The 14787-nt window shown below is 31.3% G+C and overlaps 1 protein-coding gene across 1 annotated transcript in view; it reads left to right on the top strand.

Annotated features, from left to right (window-relative positions):
- Positions 1-13400, top strand: part of LOC145254821 (uncharacterized) — a 128657-nt gene extending 115257 nt beyond the window's left edge. The window contains exons 20-24 of the mRNA XM_080113649.1: positions 5604-5785; positions 6230-6644; positions 8632-8753; positions 10488-10668; positions 12984-13400. Of these exons, the coding sequence (XP_079969775.1) occupies positions 5604-5785; positions 6230-6644; positions 8632-8753; positions 10488-10668; positions 12984-13267 (1184 nt within the window). The 3' untranslated portion in view covers positions 13268-13400. The remainder of the gene's footprint in view (positions 1-5603; positions 5786-6229; positions 6645-8631; positions 8754-10487; positions 10669-12983) is intronic.
- Positions 13401-14787: the final 1387 nt, after the last annotated feature.

Genomic DNA, 14787 nt, shown 5'->3' with positions numbered 1-14787 from the left:
TACAAACCCAAAATTATATGACAAAAAAACGATAAGATAGAAAAATAATTATTAATGAACTTTTTTTTGTTGTTGTTGACTAAAATAGTTATTAACAGTTTTTGGTAAATATGAAGAATTACTTCACCTTGGAAAATTCCTTTATAATTCCTAATTTTATAGATTTTTGAGGTCGTTGTAAACGAAAATAACATTTAAAATTAAGGCAAACGAGTAGTTTCCAAGAAATGTTAGTTAAAAAAAAGTGGGGGATCACTTTTCTATAATAATTTAACGTAAACTGACCATCCACTTTGTGGCCACCATTTACCCTCGGAAAATCCTTTAAAATTCCAGGAAACAAGTAGTATTTTTCTTTTTAAAAATATATTAGAAAATACTCGTTTGCCTTAATTTTAAATGTTATTTGCGTTTTCAGCGCACCCGAAAACTTATAAAAGTGGTAATTTTAAAGGAATTCTCGAAGGTGGAGTTATTCTTCATATTTAACCATTTTTTAAAAACATTAATAAATTCATGAAGTATTGCTCAGTAAAAAAATAATTAACCTAAAGAAAAAATCATGTTTCTTATTTAAGATTATTTCACCACATAACAAAAATAACATGCAAAATCATTTTTCTATATCCATATTTTCAGTTTGTTAAAATATGTTAATAATATAAATTGTAACACCACGAGTGAACGCGTTTTTTTTTTTTTTAGTTTAGTTTCATATTATATATATATATATATAAGTATTTTTTAAAATTTATCTTTCTAGCTTTAAAAAAAGTTGTAAAATTTTATCAGCCGGCATAATTTATTTTTAAATATTGAAAAATTTCAGGAAAATTAATTTTTGCTAGAATTTTAAAACGTGTGTCAACAGCTTAAAAAAATCGTCTCTTCAAAAGAACGTGGTATGTCTCGCATTTTCCTTAGTTTTGTATGCTGTAAAAAAATTTTTTTTAATATTAGCAATTTTATTTGAAGCTTCTTCTTTTGAATGGTAAAAAACTTAGGATGATAATCTTGAATTAAATTATAGTTACATCGTGTTAAATACAGGGGGGGGGAGCACGTTAAAACTTACTTTGCTGAATGGAGATGGTGTAAAATCTTTTCTTTTTACTGCATTAATCCATAGACAAGATAATTCTTTATTTTTCGGAAATGAAAATACTGTAACTTTCGGTCCTTTACGATAATTTCCTCTGCAATTCGGAACGATGCACCGTGAAGGCATTTTAATAAAAAAAAGAAATATTACAATACGTTACGATATCTACCGGTGACAACAGTTGGTTGCTTGAGTCAAGCAATGCTTGACACCGGTAAAGGGACTACCCGTGATGACGTCAGCAGATTAAATTATTTTTGCCCACCGGCCATCTTGTCTTTTAAGACGGTCTTGGTATGAACCCCTGAACTCTCAGACTATTTTCGCCCATTTTACAGCTTTCGTTAAGGTACGCTCAAGTGCACACTAAGGCTATTCGTGTGCCATATGTGCACCCACACTCGTATTAAAGCGACATAAGCATAGTAATCTTTCGCGGACAATTTAAAATTAGATGGAAATTAATTTTTTAAAATTGCGGATAATTTTGGAAAGGCAATTGTTTTTTTTTTTTGTAAATGTCGATAATACACTACCACAGGACTTGCCTTTAAAATCTTAATTTTCATATAATTTCGGGTGTGTTATAAACAAATATTACATTCAAAATTGGGGCCGGCAAATAGTTTTTTAAAATATGGAAGGAAGCACCTAACACGTGTTTTTGTTTGTTTATAAAGTTCATGGTGTTTTTTTTTTAGGGGGGGGGTACAAAAAACAAAGGCCCCCATGTCTTTTTTAGAATAAGTTTTTTTTATTTTTTCGGGATAAAAAGAAAATTCGAAATAGGTATTTTATGAAGAGTTACTCGAGAATTGGGTGGCGTTTTCAGCACACCTAAATCTACTTTAGAAAATATATTTTTCTATACAAACGTGAGACGAGCCCTAAAGTAAAATAATACCAAAAATGTTATCTAATCTAAATTAAAACGAATATTTTATTTTTTTTTGCCGGGGGGGGGGGCTGCAAAGAAGTTCCAAAAAATATATCTAATTGCTTCATGAGCTGAATATTTTGATAGAATGTAAATTTAAACAAAAAAAAATATTTGAATATTGACTTACCCAGTAGTAGCTTAAATTAAATATAAAGCTGTATTTAAGAGATAGCAAAATAATTGTTTTTGTTTTTTCATTTTCTGAAGACCTTAACCGCAAACCACCACTTAGCATGTGTAGTTCTAATGTTATTCCAATGATATTCTTTTTGAAAATTCAAAAGAAGCCGACTACCGTCTAAATTTTGCAAAATAATACGTGATCAATTTCATTTTAGAGATATTTCTTTCAAAAGCCTTCTTTTAAAAAAAGAAAAAAAAAGTATATTGTTCTATTAAACCTTTTACTGTTTAAATAGTTTGACTTTGCTCGTTTTATTTTAAGAAAATATGAGTTGAAAAAGCATTTTCATTCACTATTAGAAGATTTGTCAGTAAAAAAAACAGTCGCCAAAAAGATAAGAGGTTTTTAAATTTTATTTTTACTCACAATGTAGATCCCTGCATACTTCTTTTCAAGTTAACTCTTTTGTAGTTTTGATTACAATAGATCTTAATGAATGAACCTTGTAAGGGAGGGGGCACTAAGCATTGTCCTGTTAATAATGAATTTCTTTGGTTTCTTTTTATAGCATGCTACATTTCTCTCTTGTGGTTAGAAATAGCAGGGATTTTTTTTCTTTTTTTCAACATCAGACTAAAAGAATCGTAATGAAGGAATCGGAAAATAAAGGTATTTTTTAACGATGCGATTCCGATACCTCCCAAAATACACGATTCTTACGATTAACGATTCCGATTCCGATTAATCGTCCCACCACTAGTAAATATACATTTCAGCAGAACAGTTTTGTTATGTGTATAAAATTGATATAATGTGCAAGAGAATAATGATAACAAAAGATTTTGTTTTTTTTTATCATACAAAGATAATTAATGCATAATACTTCTAAACATATCTTGTTATCTCCCTTGAAACAAATTTCTTTATAGATTAGAAGTTATTTCCTTTGAACCTGGAACCACTATGTATTGTTGGAATTTTGGGGTTGTTATCAAAATTTAACTTTGTTGGGAAACATGTACTAAAAAAGGAGAGGAAAAAAAGAAAGAAAATCGCAATGCAACAACACAAAGAAAAGGAAAAAAAAAAAGAACAAATATAAAACCCTGAATTAAAGTTTAAAAAGTCCAAAGTGGCTAGTTGGTTTTTGCTTCCCAAAAGCAATGGTAAAAATTACCACATTAACAATGTTACAGAAAAAATAATATAACAAACAAAATTCAAATTCAATTAAAGTAAATACAAAAAAAATAAAGAAATATAATTTGCAATGGAGTCTCGAAATGTGAGACTTCTCTAAAAAAAAAAAGGGGGGGGAGAAAGCTTCTCGTTTCCTCTACTAAATAAATGAAAAGGCTTTCTTAGTAAAAAGAGGGTAAAAGACATGCAAATTATAGTTCTGAAATTTAAAAAAAAATTTTGTTCTTCTCTGTCCTTTAAACAAATGGAACCTACAAAAACTTTAAAAGTTCTCTCTTTCCTTCAAACAAATGGAACCTTCTAAAAGTTTAAAATTTGGGCTCTCTTGCCTGAAGAGAATGAAGTGACTATTAAATTTCTTTTTCTCTGAAAAGGTTGTAAGTTTCTTCTTCTCTTTTTTCTTCTTCAATAATCTTTTATTCAGAAGGAGGAGTAAATAAAATAAATAAATGTTGACGAGTCACTAAGTCAACGTCTCCAGTTTGGAAGAATAATATTATCAACGAGCACCGTCAGCAGAACATATTCTTTTTGCTTCTTTAATTAGAGGTGTCCTGAGAACACTTCAATTTCATGCTGCCAAAAAAGCGGGCACTCTACCCTGTAAAGATGCAAAAATAAAAATACATCGAAGGCTGTCTTCGACGGAGTCCAGAAGAAAAAACAATCTTCCTCTGAAAAAATTCTTTCTGAAACTGTTTGAAAAAAGCGCTAAACAAAGGAGGTTGCTGGGGTCATCTTATCGTAGCTAATCACCATCAAACAAGGGAACAAGGAAGGCGATGATGAAGACTGCTAAAAGGAAAGGCACTAAATAGAGAGAGAGAGACTCTCTCACACACATACACACACACACACACACACACACACACACGAGCAGGAAGGCCATTCTGTTCTTATGCCTGCTAGGCAAACGGGGGAGGGAAGAAACAAGAACGGGTCACATGAAAGTCAAGACGTCAACTAAGAGTACTGGCTTCCCACCTCCCTTTAGCACTGCTGAAGGTGACATAAAAAAATAAAATTCCAATGGTATAGCAAGAAAAATTGGGTTTGTATTACTGTACACAGATTCGAAAAAGTTGTCAAAAAACAAATATATAACAAATAAATGTTATCAAAGGCAAGATAAGTTACTTTTCTACCAAACTGGATATATTTTTTGTGTTTTTATTCAATGTAACATGTTTATTCAGCTCGAAAAACATAGTGTTTACAGATGTATTGGAAAATTCGAGATGGCGTCTCACACCCTCTTTAACACGGTAAGTTTGTGAAAAGGTGTTATAAATAAAAAACTATACAAAATACTATTAAAAACCCGCCGAATATATGTCAACCTATGTGACGGTAATATATATTGAGCGAGTTTTTAACAGTATTTTATCCGGTTTTTTATTTATAACACCTTTTCCCAAACTTACCATGTTAAAGAGAGAATCAGACGCCATCTTGAATGTTCCAATACATCGGTAAACACTATGGTTTTCGAGCTGAATAAACATGTTACATTGAATAAAAACACAAAAAATATATCCAGTTTGGTAGAAAAGTAACTTATCTTGCCTTTGATAACATTTATTTGTTATATATTTGTTTTTTGACAACTTTTTCGAATCTATGTGTACAGTAATACAAACCCGAAAAATTATATAATGTACAAGTGAGTAATAAAGACAAATAGTTGTGTTTGAAAATATGATGAGAATTAAAAATTAATTAAAAGTAATTGCAATGAAGTTAAAGAAAAATATTAGGTATTTTCTAAATAGACAAGTTTTACAATATTTTACAGATGAACACATGGTTATTTCAATTTGGTCAATGAATCATTTAAAGTCATATAATTTAATTGAAGGTTAAAGTTACTACTGCCAAGGCAATGGAAGTTACAAGGTATGGATGTCGAGTAGATTTCAAAGGTTATTCAAAAGAACTAGCAAAACTGTAGTCTGTTAGTGTTTATATATAGATTGTTGAAATTTTAAAAAAGTAACATGAATTAATTTCATTTTATTCAGAAATCAGCAAATTAATGGAAGCTGGGCCTCTCTGACTCAGTGCCAAATTTGACATACAAAATTTGAACATGAATATAGAAAACTTATTAAACAAATCTGAATAATAAAATATAACATTTTTAATATCTTAAAATAGTAAAACATTGATATTTAAGTCATCCAAACTAAAATGTCCTTCAAATACAGATTATTTATCAAATTTTTTTTCTGTTTCAGAACAAATAGAAGATCTACCGATTGAAAATATCACTCCATCTCCTGCCAGTTTGTACTTCTATGCAGATAGTTTGCGAAGAGTAACTAAAGCAAAGGAAAATATTATCTCTCAGTATCAAAAAGACTACTTAATTTGCAAAGAAATTGATGATAAGAACATTTCAGAGTTGCCAAAGCAACAAGTAAGTTCTTGAAATGATGTTTTATTTTTATTTTATGAACAAGATAATGTCTGCAAATATCTACTTTTTACTATTAGAGTTAAATTAGTTTTGATTTTTTTTCTAACTTTATTATATTGAAATAATTCTTTCATATTCTTAGTCAAAAAAGTGTCCTCATACTATTCTTATTTTAGAAGATATATTTCTCTCGCTGGAAAGGAGTAATTTTACCTTGCTTTCCTTTGGAAGTACTCCTATGTTTTAAATATACTTTCTCATTCTTTACATTTGAAAAGAGTAATTTTACATTGGATGGATTACTTTGATACTCTTATCTTCTAGGTAACTTTTGACTTTTCTTTGGAAGACTACACTGTTATTGTTACACTTTGTGATATTCTCATACTCATACCATTCTTGCAAAATTATCTTTTATTTTTCTTCTATCTTTTTCTAATTTAGAGACAGCAGATAATGAAACTGCAGCATAAACATGAAGTGAAGATAGAGATTACATCTTCAAAGATTACAATAAATGGATATAAGGACGATGCTCTGTCAGTAACTGGGGATATCAAATCGATTATATTATCATTTGTGACTGATATGAAAAGTGAACAGGCTGCTGAACTGATGGAAAAAATAGTCCAGTGGAGCTATATGACATATGATCAGGGCCAATCAAAAACGGAGCCATATCCTAAAGATATTAATCAACAACTAGAAGAGGCATATAAAAATGATAAGATGCTCACTTTAACCCGTAATGGCAAGAGCATTGTTTTTGATATGAGAAAAGAAGACGACATGGTTGAATATGAACAAAACAATCCGAAAAAATCCATTAGGATGCTCAGAAATGACAAAACTCAAGGCGGTATGGAAATTTTTATTCATCCCATCATTCAATATAATTCTTTTCTCTTTGATTTAAACATTTTCAACTGGTCTTTCATCTTGCTCCCAACGAGTTCTACCAAAAAAAATCTCTCATTTGCTAAAAATAATGCCAAACTGGCCATCTCAATTACTTACTGGTCATGTCCATTGTCTTTGTTTTTTTTTTATTCAATTTTCACCCCAAACAAGGCACAGTGCAACTTTGAAGCAGGGGGCTATTATCGGGGACTTAATTAGCGGGGTCATTATGAAGAGAGATGAGTAGAAAGATGTTTGTTAACATTACACTTGAACTTCTGCATATCAGTGCAGTTGGGAAAGGAGAATCCAGGAAGGGAGTTCCAAAGACCCGCAGTTCTGGGGAAGAAACTATTGGAGTAAAAGGCTTTCTTGCACCTAGGGATCTCTACTGTAAAAGGATGAAACTTAGTAGTTTGTCGGGTTTGTCGGGGGTAGTTATGTCGGGGAGGTACAAGTGTTTGCAGTTCGTCAGAGCATTCACCATTAAAGTATTTATAGAACAGGCAGAGGGATGCAACATCTCATCGATGGGACAGAGGCTGAAGCCTAGATGACAGTTCAGGACCTATCAGGTTGGCGACTCTCTTTTGAACCCTGTCCAGGAGCGAGAGACAAGCAGCAGATGCACCAGCCCAGATGTGACAACAGTACTCCATACATGGGCGAATGGTTGCCTTATAGAGGTATAGGATACTGTCAGGCGTAAGTAGTTTTCTAGCATGGTAGAGAGAGCCAACCTTCCTTGGAGCAGCCTTGGCAATGCTCTCAATGTATCTATTCTAGTTCATATTCCCTGTAAACGTTAGGCTGAGGAGTTTAAAAGAAGTAATCTCAGGCAATGTGTTCTTGGCCATTGCTATTGGTGGTAGAGAAGGTTTCTTGTAGTTATTGAAGGAAACAAGCTTAGTTTTAGCAGCATTGAATGTGACCATCCATTTTTGTCCCCATTCCACTACCGATTGGAGGTCATCCTCTAGTGTTTCTGCCATTTCCTTGAATATGTGTTCATTTGTTTTCCCCTCATATCTGTTGTTTAACAAGGTGTTTATAATCAGCATTTAACTATAATTAATATCTTGTACAAAAGATCTGATGTGACACGATCAAATCATGCAATTGTAACAAACTGGCCTATATCAGACCCTACTTAGAAAATTAGTTTTAATTTAAATTCAAAATAACACCTTTTAATTACAATTTTCAAAACATTTATTATAACTATTTTATAATCTATAATTAAAAAAATATGACATCTAAACAATCTATTGAAATAAAGTGGCTTTATCATCAATTTTTTGCTCTTGAAATATCGAGAGACCCCTTCTTTATAATTGTTTTATATGTAGATGTTGAAGACACTGAAAACGTTTCTTCTTGAATGAATACCAAAAGTGTCACAGAATATTTTAGCATCATAGATTTGCCATTCATCGAATGCATAGAATATCAATGTGCTTGACGCTGCACAATAGATGGTGCTTGGACTGTCATTAAACATGATGGAAACTGAAAGATAATTTAGGTTGCAGTGATTCATTTAACCATACATAAATCTGTTAAATAAAATTCGTTGATAGATTAATTGAAAGGTGCCATCTTTTTAATGATTACGATCGGTCAGAAACAGTAATTGAAATTGAAGCACTAGTTCTATAAGAGTCTCTAAAATTAAGCAAAACTGAGTCTAGTTAGTACATAGATGGATGATCATTTTTATTGTTGGTTAAATGCATCTGCTTAGTCCTATAAACCAGTCATAAACATTGGTGTTACTGACTTAGAAAGGGAGCTTTACTAAGATATAAGAATATGCTAAGTATTTCAGTATTGAATAAGAAAAGATTTCAATCAACAGTTTAAATCGAAAATTACATCAAAATGCTTTCCATGTTTTTATAATTTTTTTTAACTAAAACCGTGAATATATTTTCTCATATCAACAGTTTCATTGCCTGAACATTGGTCTCCAATGGGAAACAGTAATTACATCAAAGTTGAGTTGAAACCTGGTGCCGAATATGATCAAGTGAAAAATGCTTTTCCTGGAAACTTTACAATTGTCAAGGTAAAGATTGTTTCTACAAAACCTCAATTCTAATATGGTTTCATGAAAAACTAGTGTGACATACCCGATGTTGCTCAGGATTATTTACTATCATTTTCTCTTTATTAATTTCTTATAAGAAAGTTTCTCAATTTTAGGGGTCCTATGAAAAGTTGAAATGGCATAATTGAAGCTATCACTTAATAAAAAAATATTATTTTAATTTTATTATTTTACATGAAAGGAAGAGTATATCAAAATGTCTATGCAGTGTGATGATATATAGATGTTAAACCAGGCTAGTGAGTATTGAGGACATGTGTTGCATGGAAAGAAATGATATGAGAATGACATGATGGTGAGTCAAAGGCAGGTTTAGATTTGATGAGTTCAGAGGAAGATTAAATCTAGATAGTATAGGAAGATGTTTGCAGAAAAGTAGACTTTGATAGTATGGTCATATTGAAAGAATGAATAAGAGTTCTTATGTGAATAGATGCAGAACAGTGGAGATAAAAGTTTCAGTTCAAAGTGAAAGGACAAGGAAAACATGGGAGAAAGTGATAAAAATTAACTTCCATACCTTATTACACTTGTTGAATAGCAAGGTTCAAGCATACCTAAATAATGAGAATAAATCGTCCTGGTTATAGAACTCGGGTGATGCAATCAAATCAATTATCAAAAGAATGTTACAGCAAACTACATCGACAGAATAGGGGTTGTTTCTGTGAACACACTCAAATCAAAAGAACCCGTCCTCTTTCCCTTCACTGTCACCAAAAACAAACAACAATCATAAAGCAGAATTATATTTTCATAAATTGAAATCAATTGTCAAAAGGTCACAGCAAACTAAAAAAAAAAAAAAAAAAAAAAAAAAAAGACTGGACAAAATGGCAAGTATTGTGGTTGAATCCAATTTTAGCGTTACAAATTCCAGAGAATTTTTTGAGGATCGGCACTATTGCTAAACGAATTATTTTGTGTTAAATAGTATATTTTGTTTAAAAAAATAACCATAGAACATAGAAAATAAGCATAGAACAAAATATCGAAGCCAGTGATTTTGTTTACTTTATCGCCATCATCTAATTTGAAAATAAAAATGTCCGCTTCTTGTCTTCTTCATAAAATCATCTTTTAATCTGATTGGTCAATTTTTTTCTTCGAGAGTGACCTGTGGGGGGATTTTCACTTAAACGAAAAAAATATTAAACAGGATTTGTTTTTTTTCCTTCAATTGGGGGTGGTTGTGGAATTTTCCTTTTATTTAAAATAAAATAAAACAAACGAAAAAATTATTTGATTTGAACAAAATAAAATAAAACAAACATTATTAAACATTTATTTTACATTTGTACAGATTCGGTAAAATAAGTTTCGAGAAAAGCGTAATATTAATGCACATTGAAGGAAAAAACTAAATCTTGTTTAATGATTTTCTCGTTTGTTTTACTTTATTTAAAATAAAGTGACCCCCCCCCCATTTTTATAGAGCACAACGTAACACATTACATACAAAGGCCTAATAGACTCTTCCCTTAGTTGACAGTGGTAACACTAAGTAAAAAGTAAATAAGCAAAAGTCATGTAATAATAATAGCAGCCATTTTATATTTTATATTGATTTCAAGGTTAAAAGTTTATTTTTAGAATATCATCTTGAAAATAATTAAAAAACAACTGGAACATGTAAAGAAACATAATTTAAAAATAGAATGGTTTTGTGTATATTTCTATTTCCTTTTTCAGATAGAAAGAATACAAAACATAGGTTTGTATCGTAAATATAAAATTCATTTGGACCAAACCAATAAAACAAACCCTCCAGGAACAAATAATGAGACTAAAGGCTTATGGCATGGTACAAGTGACGCAGTTACGGAAAAGATTAATGCACATGGTTTTGATAGAAGTTACTGTGGGAAAAATGGTGAGTTTTATTTTCTTCAATATTTGATGAACTCATATGAATTTAGAAGGAAAAAAACTTTTTGTATGAACATTTTGTAGCAAATACTTAATTACCTACCATTTGTATACTATGATTATAATGATGGAATATCTACACAGAGCATTCGTACAGGTCAGGTACCATTGAAAACAAATTATTCAAAATATGTCTGACTATACCGTTTAATTGAATGATTCAAAAGCTCTTCTCACACTTTATGACTAATTGTATGTCTTTCTAACTATAGTAGCTGTATTACTCTCAACCACCCTCACAATTGAAATCTAATCTTGATTTTAGAGTCACTTTAATTGCTCTAGATTCTAGGTGGAGTCAACATCCATAATCAGCAGCAGGGTTGAGCAGAGCAACTTGCTTATTTGGAATATCAACATAATTTAAATAAGCAAGTTGCTCTGTCCCACCTTACAAACCTATTCCAACTCCTGACCCCTGTTAACTCCTTAAGAGTTAATTATAGCTGGTGCTGCAAGTCCTTTACTTTGGATAATGATATGTTAAAGTTTCAGAAATTAGCCATTCTAGTTTTAGGACATGTTTACCTGCTACAAGTGCAGTCGATGCAATCTTTGGTGATGTTCTCATCCATTGAATGCCTTGCTCAGAAAAGATATCTTTTAACAGTTAACCTATTTATTGTTACATATTTTTATCTTTACAATGGCTCCTAGTGATGAATACTAATGAACACTATCTCATTCATGGGCTTGAACCAATAGTCCAACAAGTCAAGGAGAAACTTCCTCAGCCATATCAAACCCCTAACATCTTATGAAGAGACCAAACTACAACTGTTGGCCAGACAGCTAGAGAATAGATAGAGAATCTTTGTCTTCTTAGGCCCTCCCTCCCAGTTCATAAATATCCTGGCTCCAGTGTAAAACAATCAACTGCCTGAGAATAGGAACGGGTTGATCAAAAGTTACTTCAACTAGATCAAGATATAAAACTGACCCAACCATCTGCAACACTACCTTGTCTGCCTTTTACTGCCCAACTGTTGCAGCCAGAAAATATTGCAAAGTACAAGGACTATATAAAAAAAAGTGTGAAACTATTATATGGTCACATGATTCAAAGACATGAAGAAGAAAAATTTGTTTGTTGTGAATTTACGATTCTTACTTGCTGATACCTTAAGTAAGTACATTCCTTACGAATCAGGTACGAATTATTCAAAATATGTCTTATTTAATTATTTGGACTATTACCCTCACTTTTTAGTTGTTCTTTGTCCCAACGTTTTTGCCAATTATTCCTCTGGACTTCGTCAGGTTAACTGCAACGGGATAGGAATGTTGAATCCTCCAAGATCAAAGTGTAGTATCTGTTCTTCAGATGCTGCACTTCTATTTCTTGTTCTCTTTCAGTGGAGGAGAAATCCTTCACGACTGAGACAATTTTTATTTTTGTACCTTTTCTCCACGTTAAAAAACGACCCTGGTGTCTAACTCTGTCCCGTGGGGAGGCATAGTAAATAGGTACATCCACAGCAATCTCATCGCAGTTAACCTGATGAAGGCCAAAGGAATGGCCGAAATGCCATGAAAGCAACAACTATAAGAATAATAGTTCAAATAATTAAATAAATTATACAAATTACTCATCTCCAAATCATTGCAAATTAATTCAATAATATTCAAAATATGTCTTGCTATACCATTCAATGGAATGATTCAAAAGTTTTCATCACACCTAGTTCCTGATCGTATGGCTTTAAAACTATTCTAACTATTGCTTTCATCTGCCCTCATAGCTCAATCTAATCTAGATTCTAGGTTGAATCAATGACTATAATCAACAGCAAAGTTCCCTATCATGCTTAAGAATTGGTAATAGATAATACTGGAAGTCCTCCATTTTGAACAACAATGTATTAAACTTTCATTAACGAGTCATTTTAGTTTAAAGGCAGGTTTATCTCCTACAAATGCATTCGATGCAGTCTTTGATGATGGTCTCATCTATTGAATGCCTTACTCAGAAAAGATATCTTTTAATAGGTGACCTATTTATTCTTACATAGTTTTATCTTTGTAGTTGTTTCAATACAATATATAAATTATCATAAATGTGTGATTCTTGTCTATTGATATCTTGGGTAACTGCCTGGCTTTTCTAATAAGGAGCACCATTCCTTGATATAGATACATGATTCATATCATTATGTTTTTCTTTTTATATTAATTTCTTACCAACAAAAATCCTATGATATAACCAAAAAAAAAAAATGAGTACATAAAATATAACACTTCTCTTTGTTTCTTTGACAGCGACGGCATATGGAATGGGTGTATATTTTGCCCGTGATGCACAATATTCACTAAGCAGCACTTATTCACCTCCAGATACCAATGGCCACAAACACATATACATGTGCAATGTGATCACAGGTATCAGCTGCTTGGGTTCTCCAAATATCAGATTTCTTCCAGATAATCCAAATGTTCCGGGAACAAAATTCGATTCTTCTGTTAATGATTTAAATGCACCCAGTATTTTTGTTATTTTTCACGATGCATCTGTTTATCCGACCTACTTGATCACTTGCCATTAAATCTATTGTAATTCATTCGTTGCAAACAAAAGATTATCTGTTAAAAGAGTGAAAAATTTGCAGCATTTTGGTGTTATTTCACTAAACCTTTGTACTGTATCACAACTTTTTTTAGGAAAAAAGAATTATATATCTTAATGTCTTCATTATTTTTATTTTTATATATATTAATGATTTGAGGGATAAAATTTAAATCTATATATATATACACACACAAATATAATTATTTTTATACCTACTGACACTAGTGTTTCATGCGTTCGCAATCATCTGAGCAGGAAGTGATAATTCAGATTCAAACCTTTGACTCTATTTGCTAATGTGTTATCCCTGAGATGGCATCAATGGACATAAGAATTAAGGGAAGTTAAACACCTATAAATGCTAAATGTGGGCACAAGAGTAGAGCAATCAAAAGTGTTCTAACAGAAGTTGTAAACATTACATAACACTAGTTGATATCCTTTGTGTTTTATTTCCCAGGTAGATCTAAACTTTAATCATCTTAAAGAAGATTACAATTATAAATATTAATAATTATTTTTTTATACATACAGACACCAGTATTTCATAATCATTAGTGTAGGAAGTAATAATTCTACCCGGTCAAAGTATTCGAACGCAGCAACAAAGTCATCTTTGACTCTCTTATATATATGCGCGCATGTGTGTGTGTAAAATCTTATATATTAACAGTTGTTTAAAAATATCTATTCCAATATTACCTGATTATATCCTATGAGAGTGTTTTGCTAATGTTTTTTTTTTTTTTTTTAATAAGTGATCACATATAACGTCTTATTACATCTAAATTCAAGTTTAGACAACTTGAACATCCATGTGTGAAATGGATAATGAAAGTACTAAAAGAGAATTTTGTTTTTCAATAGAATGTATTTTTTATGATTACATATTAACTTATTGGATATTGGGACATTACAGACGTTCTGTCCATGAGATGTGTGCTATTTTTTTACTGATAATTTTCTTTGGGATGTATAATGTAACCCTGAGCCCATATTTCATATCAAGCTTTCTCAAAACGTTTTTTAAAAAGAAAATAATTTCCCAAACCTATTTTAATGTGTTCAGATTGTTAATAATATTTTTTAATGTCAAAATATTGAGGTCAATTTTAGTTTACCCATCCAGGAGCATTTTTATATAAAGATCCAAGATTGCGGTGAAAAGTCAGATACTGAATGATGTTCTTGAAAATAAATTCAGTTCAGAAGAACAATAATGAAAAATTTAAATTCTTGGATGATTAAAAAACGTAATTATTGGAAAACTTACTGTTCAAGTATTAATGATCGGGGATGGAGGGTCTGGCTAAAGACCAGTCAACAAATCAAGTAGAATTTAAACTTTCACTGGCACGATTATGGTATCAGTATGAATTTTGTTGCCATTGTTTTGAAGCGCTTATCTCTGGTTAGCGCTTCTCTGTGATGGAAATAAATTAATTAATGAATAATCAAAAAAAAATCATTGTAAACTATGGAGTTTACATTCTGAGT

This window comes from Euprymna scolopes, chromosome 30 (assembly GCF_053919585.1).
Source record: "Euprymna scolopes isolate OS-2025 chromosome 30, ASM5391958v1, whole genome shotgun sequence".
Classification (NCBI taxonomy): domain Eukaryota; kingdom Metazoa; phylum Mollusca; class Cephalopoda; order Sepiida; family Sepiolidae; genus Euprymna; species Euprymna scolopes.
This window is presented reverse-complemented; position numbering and strand designations above follow the sequence as displayed.